Raw genomic sequence first — 13,639 nt, 5'->3', positions numbered from 1 at the left:
AAGCAATTATGTCACAAACACAACTCTGGCTTTGCTGAATGAATCTGTCAAGAGAGAACAGACTGCCTGGAGTGTTTTGCACACAGTTCTTGGCGCTAAAAGAGCAGAATACTTTGGGGGGGGGGGGGAGACAGGAAGAAAAGAGGGGAGGAATTATATTTTTTAAGGCAGTTTACTGAAATGCAGATGTGATATTTGAAATCCAGATTTCTGCATTGTGTGGCTTGCCATTTGAATCTCCTGTTCCATTAAGCTTTGATCTACTTATCTCATTCTTAAAGCAAAGGCCAGGTTTTGGTATCAATCTGCAACCAGAAGTTATTTTAAAACTTTATGCTGTTTATCTTAACTGGATTGCAGAAAGGAGAAGAAGTCAGAAATTTGAAACACTACTGGTACACATCTTGGCCAGACCAGAAGACACCAGATCAAGCCCCTCCTCTGTTACAGCTAGTACTGGAAGTGGAAGAGGCCATGCAGAGTGCAGAAGAGAATAATGCACCAGTGATTGTTCACTGCAGGTAAATAAATATTGTGTCTGATTCCTAAGGGCTTCTTCATATACAGTGGCATAGTGCAGATACTGTCATATTGACCATCAGTCAGACATGGGAGATCTTGTTCAACTGCTTCTGTGAAATGCTTGGAACTTATAAAATTTAATGACACTAATTTTGTATTCCTAAGTGTTGCATTCAGATACAGCCTGAGCTGAACAGAGAAGCTGGCAGTGGCTCAGTTACCTGTAAGAAAAGTCTTGTTTCATTTGCTTTACTAGTAATATATACCTTTAATGACCTTAAAAGGGCCAGGTTAAAGATTAACGTGCTGTGAGTGAAACTGAGTTGGAAGACACATGCAAGCAGAAAAATAAGAGCATTCATCTTTAAGACTCAAAACACCACTTTGTAGATTCCTTCTTTGTTTTCAAAAAATCCTTATTAGGCCGAAGACAATAATTTAAGTTTAATACATAAAATTAAATAGTGGCAAAGCTGATGGCAGCAAATACTAACCAACCAACAGGAAATGTATGCAGCTGATAGAAAAACTGAAAAGCCCCTGGCAAAGATGGTAATTTTTTATATAAAAGAAGCAAAATCTTTAAGTTGCTTGAAGCCTGATGATAACATTGTAATTATCAATCATAGAGCAGGAAAAAAAGCATGAAGATAGATACTTCTGTCTTCAGAAAGAAGTAGGAGGATGTACTTACCACTTGTAGACATGATTGTACATTCTTTTGCACTGCTAACTAGGGATCATGCTAAACAACTGCTAACCATTATTAAATCAGCTACAGTGGATGATTTTCACCCAAGAGTGTTTAAAAAAATTTGGCCACACACTCTAAGCTATTAAAGTTTAGTATACCTGAATTCTAGTTCTTAAAAAATTGGAGAAATTCCAAAGGTCTAAAAGCAAGTCCTGTTTTGCAAGTGTTTGGAAAGGTTAAATATGATTACTTAAAAACTACAAGCCAGTTCTCAAAATAATCCTTCCAGGTAAGTAGCAGAAAGCCTGATGAGCAATGCAGTAATCTCACCAGGGTAATTTTCCATAATTTCAGTAACATACATTTTGCCAAATTTATCTTTGTGATTCTTTTGTGAGGAATTTTACTTAGTTTTGCATAACATTTTCTAGGAAATGGCGGATGGTTGCTACCCAAAAGCCATAGTAAATGGGGTATTATCATACACTGGAAATGTTTTTAAAGAGAGTCTTGGCATGAATGGTTGGTAGCCCAGTGTCATCAAAGATCCACCTATAAGCTAATATGGAGTAATCGCTAGTAAAATGTTCGTATGATGCCACATGTCCAGTTTTTCTGCCTGTTTTTTAAAACAGATTTTGACAAATTGGGGAGAGTTCAGAGAAAATAAGAAATGGTTTGTAAGACGGTCCCCTTTGTCCTTGGAAATCTGTGACTCTCTAAGAGCTCCTTGAAGTATTATGGTATTTGCTGCAGGTAAAGATTCTGGTCACCATGTCACTCTTGCTTTGCATACTTGTTGTGTCCTCTTGTATAGTGTCATCCCCATGACACAGTAATAATCTGGGGGGAAACGGGGCATTTTTATTTGAAGTAATTACTAAGAGACATGGTGATAGGATTATAAAGTATTATATGTGATAAATGTGGATCAAAGCCCTTTCAGATTATTCCAGTTGCAATCACTTTTATCTGAAGAAGGAATTTAATACACTGCCTCTATTTGAGAGTGGTTTATGCAGCAAGCCATTAGCCAAGGCCCATGTTACACAGAGTACAGTAGCTATTTTGACCTTTGTGGGAGATCCTCATAATCGCTGTGGTTGAGGCCTTCAGTGATGTAACATAATGCACCTTAAAAAAAAAAAAAAAAAAAAAGATACAAACCTAATCACGAAGCTATTCTTAAAAGCAGCTTCATGTTACACGCAGGCTAGTAGTCCTGTTGAAGGTCCTGTGGATAAGGTGCCACTCTTGGGCAGTCTTGGAGGGATTTATCTCAGCCACTGAGAGACCTGCAGCTTGTCCTAGGACAAGTGCTTTGCTAGTGCTGTTTGCTTTATCTAAAAACAGGCGGTGTTGCCTCTCTTTGCAAAACACGCTGAAGTCTATGGATAGGAAACTGTATACAAGAACTGTGTACTGTGACCTGTTTGGTTATGGCATCAATTAGCAGATTTTTTTTTCCTCCTTTTTAACCACTGATGAATATGCACATGCAGCAAAGAGTTACCTGAAATGTTTGAAGTTATAATTAACAAACTAGAAGTAACAAAGAAAAGAGTCAGTTCATGAGGTATAGAGAGCTTCAGAGACAAAAATTTTAAGCCACGTAGGTGCCTCCGTACAGTTATTTGGAGACTGAGATGAGTTCTTAATAATACCATCTCCCAAACTTACATTGAATTGCCTTGATCATTCTGTACTAGAAATTAAAATGATTCCAATGTAGCTGTTTTCCCAACAAGCATAAACTCAGAGTAAAAAAACTGTTTATACAGTCAAAAAAAAACAGTATTAGGACTTTGCGAGTAGCAGCTAATTGCAAACTCTGTTGTTCCTTGTAGACTTGTTGCCAATGTTTTTATATTACAACTTTAGCACAGTTTAAATGGAAGCAGGATTTCTTGCAGTTGCGTCAAGTCATTATTCCCGAGTATGCTCACTTAATTATTTAACACATAAGAAGATCTTTCAGCTTTTGCTGCTGTTTTTTTTTTTATTAGGTGATAAGAAGAATTCACAGCTTCAATAGCACTGTGCCTTTGAGAATAAAATCAATTTTGATATTAAGCAAGGGCTGAATCAGTATAAAGGTGCTCAAGAAAGAGAGAAATTTCTTTAATAGTGGATTTGTTGTATCCTTCACTAATTCAGAGAACTGTAGATCTGACCAGCAAGTGATTTCACATTTGCCGTAGTGCTGTTAGCTCTAATTATTTAAGCAAGAGTTGTTTGCTTGGTTTTTGTTTGTTTTCTTTTTTTTTTTTACTGTACATGTGAATGAAAATAGCTTTCAAAGAAGCTATTAGGATTAAGAATCTCAAAACAAAGGTTGTCTTCAAAGCAAGATGTGCCCTCAAACTAAGTCTAACAAGAAATACCGTTTAACTGCTTGTTTACAGTGGTTCAGTGACAGGTTCAATGGCATACTGGGTCAAATGATACTCATTAATATTCCAGTTTTAGCACTGTATGTGCAGTGTTCACTCTTTTGCTGTGAGTGGCTCATGCTTTATTCTGTTCTCCTGTTGAAGTTAGTATCTTTTCCTAGTTAAAGCTTTATATTTGCAAGCACCCTGCAAAGACTGGTGGGAGGAAAGGGATAATGGGATTTGATTGCTGGTTTAATGGCACTCATTAAACAAGGAAGTTCCAAAGCCATTCTAACATCTCCACTGCCTCTCTCTGCTTTTCCTTACCTTAGTGCAGGCATCGGGAGGACTGGCTGCTTTATTGCAACTAGTGTCTGCTGTAAACAGCTGAAGAGCGAGGGCATAGTTGACATATTGCGAACAGCCTGCCAGTTACGGTTAGACAGGTAAGAAAGCCTGTTTTCTTTCCAGAAAAAATAAAAAGAAAAATGGTAATCTTTCCCTTTACTGAAGGAGAAACAAGTGGGAAGAGGGGAGGAACAAACATAAATGGAGGCCAAGAGAGAAAACGTTGGAGGATGTTTTCATGTTCTAAGCAGTTCTGACTTGTAGTCTTTTGTCTATTTTATGAGCAGTAAGGCTTAATGAATAGCTGCAGAAGTGAGCTAGATTCACAAGTGGCATCAAAATCAGCATAGCTGCACAGCTCAATGCAGTAAGGGATGGTTGTTCACCAGCTGAGGAATTGGCCCCATGTTCGTACAGAAGCAAAGCCTCAAAGGTCTTCTGTACTTAAGTTCAGAGCCATAGATCAGCATTTTGTTCCCAGGGGGAGTAAAGAAAAGTGGCCTTGTATATGTGGAGCTGTGAGACAGCATGACTGCTTGGGACATTGCAGGGAGAGGAAGAGTATGGACAGCCTGGAGTGTTTGCATACTTATGAAAGAAGCTGTGAAATTCTCCAGAAATTCAATGGTCTTACAGTTAAGCATTTCTTAGCACACCACCTTGAGTCTGATTATAAAGTAAACAGACTTGAGTTTTGTACCAGAGATGTTATTTTTCCTCTCCTACTCATTTCAAGTGCCATCAAAACATGTCTCAGTGCTCTCTCTAATGATAATGATAAATGTAGTTAGGGGATGTCATGAAAAACACACCAGAGATTTTTCTGAGCAGAAAAAAAAAAAAAAAAAAAATCTTAACCCCACGCTGAACTTTATTTCAGAGGAGAAATTATGCTCAGTGGGAGGCAGAAAATGAAATGCTTGCTGCCCTGCTGAGGCTCTGATAGACAGGGACCTACAGAGGCTTGGAGGTTTGGCTCTTTCAGTGGATTTCAGGACAGACAAGGAAAGGCTTCTTGAGAAGAATACCAGAAAATGAATATTGAGTGCTCATTATCCATGACCCAGTGAAATATTTGTCTGGATCTGAAATATCTGTGTATCTGTGACTAATGTTGCAGAGGAAAAAATAGCCATACAAATAAAGGTTGACAACACATGCCTACAAATGTACATGATACAGAGGATCAATTAAAAATACTAGCTTTGCAGGGTGAGGGGAACTGGCAGTCATTTACAGAGGCTGAAAAAGGGAGATCATACTTTAAAGAATGCCATGGAAGGAAAGAAGGACTACAGGGACCTCCATAGCTGCCATGCACTTCTTAGGAGTGGGGTGGGATAGGAAAAAGCCATTTGAATATCATGGGGGAAAATACTCCAGATGGAAAACAGTCAAATCACCATCCTTGCTACAGAAGGGCATGATTTCCTCAACATCTGGAAAATGGGCCTTGTAGTTTCTTGGCAGTCATGCTGCCATCCACTGTCATTTCACTAAACCCCCGCAAAAGCTTTGGGTGATGTCAGAAGCAACATGAAAGAATAAGACAGTATCCAAGCAGCTTACAGGGAGGAAGACCCACTCTGTCTCATCCTCTTGTCTTGTGGTTTCTAGCTAGAGAAAATAGGGTTGGTGGGAAGGAGTCACTAAGGACTTAGGGAAAGAGTGCTGGGTATAGACCAGAGCAGATATATAAAGGAATGCACCTCACTGCTTCACAGGAGTAGTGGAGTTGACATTAGCCCTGAGAACCACCTTTGAGGTTGCTGTGAGGGTGAAAATCCCTTGGAAAAATTACATGCACTGGGCTTTGCACCAGTGGCCAGCAGCTGGTCCTAAAATAACTCAGTATTGACTAAGGAGAGGAAGTGATGATTCCTGCATCCTTCCCACAGTGCTGAGAGATATTTGTTGCTATTTCCCATAGTGCAACTCAGATTTGAAAGGTTTCTGTGGCAGGTAGGAGTGAAAATGTAATTTCTCTTTTCTGTGCCAAAGCCTGGACAGCAAGCACGTGTCATGATGTGCATGTATGTGGGAAGGGGAGGAAGCCACCGCATAGCAGGAAACCACGTAAAAAGGAAAATAATTCCTAGCGGCCACCCTGGTGCTTCTGTTGCTACAACTTCAGGGTGCAAACCCACTGTTAATGGAATTGCATGAAAAGTAATTGCCAGATATGACTAACGTTCCTTGTGTGTCATGGACTGACATAAATATATTTCAGTGCTGTGTGCAGCACAGAAGGGCTCAGAAACAGCTTGACTGTCAGCTTGTATTAAGATGGGAAGGAGATGCTTAGCTAGGGAATAGTTTCTTTTGAAACACCGTGTTTTTCCACCTTTGCTTGTTGATGAGAGGATGGAGCATGGATTCCTGCCATCCCCTGCTCATTGTCAAGTGTTACTTCAAGCAGCCACTTAACAAAATAACTTCAAAAGGCTGAAGGATGAGGTTGACTTACACACTCATCTACACCTTACTGGTATGGTTATTGTGTGACCCACAATTCACAGGTGAAGCTGAACCCTATAGAGAAGGGTAGTCCCCAGGGAGGGTGCTAGCAGTCTGTTATCCATCTGGCCCAAAGGAAGCAACTTTTCATTCATTTCCTCTGGTGAAGGTTTCTGATGGAATGCACCATGTATGTTTTCCCTCAGACTGACACAGTCTGGTTGGCTTTGATCACCCATGGATTCCCATGTTCCTCAATCCTACTTGTTTCAGCCTCCTTTTGGAATTGTGTTCTTGGCATCTGTGCACCAGCACCAATGCTGGCACAATTCTACATACATCTCCTGTGAATTTGAATCATGTGGTTTAATTATAATAGGTTATCAAGAGCTCTTATCACTGTTGCTGAGGTACTCTTAGCAGAATTTTAAATGTTAGTAAAATCTGCTTAAAATGGACAACTTTTAGTTCTTTTTGTTCATTTCTATCTCCCGTTGTAGTACTCATGTTGATTAATATGCCACTTGCAAATACAGAGAGGCTAATGATATATGGAAAAGCAGACTATTCTGCTTGCATTTCCTTTCATGTTTGCAGTTTTAAAGAGCTGAAGCTGAATTAAAAGCTGAACCAAAACAGATTTCTGTGCTGGGGTCTTATCAATCCAGGCGTGCATAGCAGCCAATTCAGTTACAAGTCTGAGTGTCTTTCATTAAAGTTCCATTGTCTGTTCTAAAACCTGCTGGCCATCCCCTAGTTCCCTGGTGAACTTGCCAAATGAGCAATGCAGGATGGCGTGGAGGAAAGAACCCTCATTCCAGAATGCGAAAATTCTATGATATGTCAGTTGTCTCGCCTGGCCTGGCCTGGCCCTCTATGGTCCTGAATTCAGTCCCTAATGCAGTTGTGAAATCTTGGATAAACTACTTGCCCTCTTTATCCCCCCTGCTCCCATCTATCTGCCTAGAGCGTAGGGGTGGGGATTGCTTTTCATGGTGTTTAAGATGGTGCTTGGACTGTAGGTGCTCCAGTGATATGAATGTAAATGACAATGGTATTGCCTTACTGGATGAGGGCCTCTGCAAAGAAAAATGAAGGTAAAGCCCGTTCCTGTTCTGACTATCTTCTGTTCCTTGGTTAGCAGAGACTTTCAAAATGGAGCTGGAGGTCAGTCTGTAAGCTGATTGCAATCAGTGAACGGGCACTTTTCCAGGAATCTTTGGAAGAGACCTTTTGGGTGTAGCAAGCTTCATTTTAGCTGTGCCACTTCCTCATATGTTTGCATGTAATAAGGCTACTGTTTCCCTCCCCTTTTTTTCTTTCCTTTTCAGGGGAGGAATGATCCAGACTTGTGAACAGTATCAATTTGTCCATCATGTCATGAGCTTGTATGGAAAACAGCTTTCTAGAGCTGCAGAAGAATAAATGTTCATGATATTCCTAAAGGCTAAAACCAAGAGAAGTTTTGACTGCATTCAGATATATTTCAGGTCTGATAAGAGACACATGGTAACCTGGCTGTCTTAGCTGGAAAAATATATTATTTTACTTTGATATTGCTTTTATGCTCTTGTTTGCATTGACATTTAAGACCTGAGGTACGCCTTGTCTTAAACATATGTGACAGGACATAATCTTCACCCAAAAATGGCTTATTTATACTGTAAATAAGAATAGTAGCTTCATTTGTTACAAAAGAAAAAAAAAAACAGAAAAAAATCCACTGTCTTCAGTTTGCTATTTTTAAAAGATCATTGCTAATATATTCAAATACAGTGTGAAACTTTTTGAATTGTCATGCTGAAATGTGGCGTATATTGACTAAGCTTGGAAGTAACTTTTTGCCTATTTCTGGTTGTTTTTACATATAAAATTACCGAATACTGTGTATATCGTAAACCTTCTGAGCCTCTGCATTGAAAGGTTCAAGTAGATTCACATTGAAATGACGTTTCACACATCATCTTTGCTTGCTTATTTTTTTCTAAAGCAGTCCATCATCAGTGTTATCAGAACTAAGGGGTAGAGGGGGGAATATTTCAATGATATTAGTCAGATTCTTACCTCTAGATCTTACCAGCAATGTGCCCCAGTATCATGACAGCTGGGTGAATCTGAGGATCATAGTAGAAGTTAACCTGAACAGAAATTCTTCATGCTTTACCTTTTCTTTGTCAATACTTTGGCATCTCATTCAGCCACCGGATTTGATTTTTGCAAATAGTTTCTCTTTTTACGTAGCCAGATGACAATCCAAATACAATTTCCCCTGAAATTTGAGGTTTAAAATCGTGTGTGGAATTTGCTGAGTTAAGTTAATCTTTGTTTAAAATGTAATAAAATCACTTGTATTATATGAAATTGAAATAGTTTCAAAACTTTGAGGGTGATGAGGTGCTCAGTGCTCGTTTAAATTAATGCAAATCCTATAGAGAGCTTAAAAAAAAAATCATTGTGAATGTGCTGGCTGCTTTCTGATAAATTTGCTCTTAAACCAAATTCAGACAATCATTAGCTCATTCTAATCACTAGTCCAGGCAGCAGTGTTTCCTTTTCAATAATATAGACTACTGCCCATGCTTTTCTTTTTAGACCTCAATCAGGCTGTAAAGACTTCAGTTTCTGCTTTTTGCTTAGAGGTAAGCACATGTTTAAGTGCTTTATCGAACACAGGAAAATGGAGGTACACAGGAGCCTTAACATGAAAGATGAGTGGTTCATGAACAGAAGCTATAATGATCTACTAAAAATATTTTTGCTTCTCTTTATTTGTAACAATAACCAAAACCCACTGCTTTTATTAGTGCAGGAGATTCTGAGAATTTACTGCACTTCCTAATCAGGAGAAGGTAAAGCAGCTCTCAGAACAATAAGGGCTGATCCTGCTTCCACTGAGATTTTGCCATTGACGTCAATAGGTGCAGGGTAGGGCCTGAAATATTAAGCCTACAACTTCATCACTGTGGGGAAAGTTTCCCAGTATTTCAGTACACATCTTTGTGTTTATTCTGTACCCATGAACCTGTAAAAATCCTGTCAGCAGGGTTTGCATGAATGTGTGGCAAAATGTGTTATCTTTAAACCACTTGATTTTATTGCTGTATTTAAAATATTTTCTTCAGTGAGAAGCTAGCAGGAAGAACTGGCATTCTTTTAAAAAATACTGGTGGTACTCATTAAATAGAGCAATAAATTTAAGCTTTTGAGCATAACATGACTGTTAGTTTTATGTAAACCTTGCTAGCTGTATTCTCCCCATTGCTACTGATTCTTTCAAAGGGATAACACTATTCCATCTAAGTACTCCTTAGAAATAAAAGAGGCACCACTGATGTTCTGAATAACTTTGTAAGTGGAAATTCCTATAAATGTTTTCAGCTGTTCAGTGCCCTTCAGTGTCATAACTCAGTGAATAAAATTACTTGTTCTGGCATCAGCTTCCTGTGCATCTGCTAAATCATGGGTTTTGATATTTGATAGGAGTGTGCATATAGGAGCAAAGTTCTGTGTATAAGTTGCCTCCTGTAAAAGGAGGCATTCTAGCAGTCAATTGCTTTATGGCGAACAAAGTATAAAGGGCTCTAAGATATTAACTTTTAGAGGTCCTTGCACAGATGTTCAGCAGTTATTACGTGGCAATACTTCACTGATTTTAGTAGAAGAGAATGATTTATACCAATGAAGGAAATTTAGCCTCTTCTCCACTCCTGTTCTACATATGTGGAATGTCCTGAGCAAGTATCCATTGATAAAATCAGGCTGCTTTGTTTTCATTCACGAGTACAAAGCAAGTGTCAGCCTAGTTGCACAGTCTGGTTACAAGGGCTTCAGTGCTGCTATCTCACACCAGGCAAGAGCATGCCACTTGGTCAGGATCAAAATATTGAAATGCCTTGTTATTTTGTCTAACAGATTTGGACCTAATCCTCCTATTTACTCTTCAGTCTTACTGTAATTAATGTATTTCTCTCTCATTTTTTATTTTTTTTAATAGAATTTGGTGTCTGAGATTAGCAGAAAGGAGCTGTGGCCATGCAGAAGCACTTGAGATGAGGGGGGCTGCTGCTTCTGTAGTCAATAAGTTTGAAACTGAGCTGACAATAGGAATTAAGTGAAGCTATGTGTCTTATTAGATTTCTCTTTTTACTGGGCACTCTCTCTGTGTTAAAAGAAAATTCCTAGCACATTTCCTTCACTCTCTTCAGCTCAGTGTCTAGGTGTCTTTGTACTGGAGACTACAGCATTAATGCCTGCAAAGTTGTTCCCCAGAGGACTGAATTCCTCTCTCCATGTAGGTCAGCATATAACAAAACTTGAGATAATTTTATTTAGAATCAACTGTGATGTCTATTTCAAAAGCTTTTTCATACTTTGTGAACAGAGCAAAGCCTAGCTCAGTGCCTTACTTGTTTGCTAGTCAGTTGGTCATTGGCCACTGCACTTAAGCAGTGTTACCCTGTTTATGCTTCTGTCATGGTAACAGACTAATGATACCCTCTGTTCTTTTGTAGGTTCTCTGAGATCAGCAGATGCACAGTTATGTAAGAACAAAAACTAATATTGCACTTGAGAGTAAGAGTTGTATCCAGGTAAAGGTGAAGGATCCTTCATGTCTCTGAAGGATCAAGATAAAGATGACTTAGTCAAATTACTCTGAAACTACCTAGCAGTTATATTTACTTGCAAGAGTTTCAGAAGTAGCTAACAGTTCTGCACATTTCCACTACAATTAGTCTACTTTGGAAAATCTTAACCTTGCAGTTGCAAAAAATCTTAACTTGCAGTTGCAAAAGAGCTTGAGACCAAAGAGATCACTAGACGGGACCTACTGTCTTTGCAGTGAAGGAACCATGTAGCTTGCACACATGTGGTCTTAGAAAGCGTATACCTGCTAATTGGTGAGTTTAACAGGTTTTAGAAGTGGACCTGCACTATTATTTTTTTATGTTATTTCCTGGAAACCATTTTAAATGAAGAGAAATGGTAAATCTACAGTTTGTTAGCCATAACTATGTTTGTCTCTATGCTTGACATGAAATGTGCGTTACACATTTGCTAGAGAGAAAAATATAATGCTTTGAGATACATTGGGGATAACCTTGTTTCTTCTGCCAAGTCTGTAGACGTATATTTGCTGATGTCTGTGTGACTAGCAACTCAGGATAATGTAGGGCAGCTCAGGAGTCCTGCAAGAAAATAGCTCCATTCAAAAGCACAGAAGAAATATGTGAGTGAATGCAGCTTCCTGAGTTAAGGGACAGGCAAAGAGAACTGCATGCTCTAGACAACACAACCATTGATTTCTAACATCTCCAGGTGAATTTCAGATATTAACAAAGAGGTGAATTCCTTCTGCTTCTGAGTACTGATACAGACCAGACTCCAGTGCCTGAATACAGCCAATGCCCCATCCTCATGGCATGGTGTGAAAGTAACAGAACGGGGTACAATTAACTTTAGTGCAGAAGACCTGCCTAAGCTTGTGCACCATATAATTCTCAGCAGAGCAGCAGTGCCAGGTTTATTCAGCTAATAGTAAAGATCAGTGCAGAAAAAGGCTGAATTATTTACTCAAAATTAAAAGCTCTGTGGGCAGCAGAGCTGGCCTTATGGCTCAGGGCATTTGAGAAGATAAAGCATAAACAGTCAGACAAAAGACTCAGGTATTGCAATTCCAGGCCCTTTCACTCCATGGGATCATGCTACTCAGCCTTTGTTCCCTATTGCTTTTTTATCACTTAATCTGCATGTTACTTTTTAGGCTTAAAATAAGCTGAATAAGTTACTTTATTGCACTAGTTTTAGCCCAAAAAGTTGATAGCCAGTGTTTTCCAGGGATCGTATCTTCCCTTGAAAAGAGCCTGTCTTGCTAGATGCTATTCAGAGGGCTCAGTCTCTTCTGCTACTTTTAAATCTCAATACATCTCAAAAGTTTTGGGACAGAGAAATCTGCAGTACTGTGTATCTTACTAAAGGCATTTATCCTTTGAGAAACAGTAGTGTTTGCCTGAGTCAAAATTTTCTTACTGTGTCTGACCTTAACTCCCCTAGTCCCAATAGCAGCTGCAGGGTGTCTGCTTTCCTCTGAAAAGGCAAAGGAAGCACTTCTCTCCAGAGATTAGAGGAAAAAAGTCCTGCATAGGTGCTTGTGCTTTTTCTCCTTTGCATGCTTGTTTGCCTCTAGTGGACACAAGGAAGACTGTCAGGAGTTAAGTCAGAACTAATAAGGCACAACAGCACAACAGAAACCTCCTCGTGTAAATTAGCTTTGACTCCTGTGTCAGAAGGAAAACCAGACGTGATTGATTTCACTTCATCCACTGTTGTCTTCTTGGTCTTTAGGCTAGTGTGAGGAATATGGAGAGCAAAAACACCCAAGCATCACAAAGGTCAGAGTAATGAAAAGGTCATCCAGAGTCACTCCTTCCCTTTTTGAGGTCTGTGTCTGGCAGTGTGGTCAGACTTAAGGTCCAAAATGAAAGACCATCTCATTCACATGCACTGGTTTTCCACATGTGCATAAGCACATGCTCACTCAACGTGCCACAGTAGCTGGAGGAAGAACAGAAGCATGAGGGAAGATTCACAAGCACTGTGAAATGAACATGGAAAAGGGCTGCCTGGGTTTTGAGTCAGTTTGGATAGGTGTGAGGAATTGGATTGGGTTGGCAGTGTTTCGTTTTTATTGGGGGAAAATGTGACTTCCAGCCCAGATACCAGGTTTCTCCGAATTTGTTCCTGAGTTAGAATATTGAAGAAGGAAGTGAAATTTTGTTTCCTTATAGATTCATTAGACAAGTAATAAGAAATACTTTACCCACTTTGCAGCATTACCAATCCCATTTCCACACATCTCTGATTTGAGAAATGCATCAGTGTTAATAACACTAACTTCTAGAGAAGGGAACACAGAGCCTATGTCTTGCTGGAATCTTTTTGTTGGTGGTGGTGGTGGTTTTGTTTTCTTGGCTTTTTTTTTACCTTTCCCTTTCTTAGACTAGCAGAAATCATCTTATAATCATCAGGAAAGATGGCATATTCCTAGAGGGGTAAGAGGGACATGTTTCTGTTGCTTTTTCTGAAGTTTACCCCTAGAATTATTCCTGTTAGTCTGTGGCCAGGTTTTTATGTTCTTTGGTTTTCTAAGATCCTGTGTTTTGCAAGGCACAACCCTGGTGCTTAATGCTCTAGACTCCCTCTTCACTGTAATTTAACAAAAGTACAGAATAGATAATAGCAGTCA

At 39.3% G+C, this 13,639-nt stretch overlaps 1 protein-coding gene across 7 annotated transcripts in view; it reads left to right on the top strand.

The window, feature by feature from the left end:
* Positions 1-9,832, top strand: part of PTPN5 (protein tyrosine phosphatase non-receptor type 5) — an 82,376-nt gene extending 72,544 nt beyond the window's left edge. For 6 of the 7 annotated variants that reach the window (XM_061463041.1, XM_061463040.1, XM_061463042.1 and 3 more), the window contains 3 exons: positions 361-521; positions 3,924-4,037; positions 7,728-9,832. In XM_061463041.1, coding sequence (XP_061319025.1) covers positions 361-521; positions 3,924-4,037; positions 7,728-7,821 — 369 coding nt within the window. In that variant the 3' untranslated portion in view covers positions 7,822-9,832. Of the gene's footprint in view, positions 1-360; positions 522-1,851; positions 1,973-3,923; positions 4,038-7,727 lie in introns of all 7 variants that reach the window. The other variant, XR_009745059.1, reaches the window with a different exon arrangement.
* The last annotated feature ends 3,807 nt before the right edge of the window (positions 9,833-13,639 follow it).

The sequence above is a fragment of the Pezoporus flaviventris genome, unplaced genomic scaffold, assembly GCF_033815535.1.
Source record: "Pezoporus flaviventris isolate CSIRO_AGI_PZ_B2104156 unplaced genomic scaffold, CSIRO_AGI_Pfla_v1 ptg000036l, whole genome shotgun sequence".
Taxonomy (NCBI): Eukaryota; Metazoa; Chordata; class Aves; order Psittaciformes; family Psittacidae; genus Pezoporus; species Pezoporus flaviventris.
This window is presented reverse-complemented; position numbering and strand designations above follow the sequence as displayed.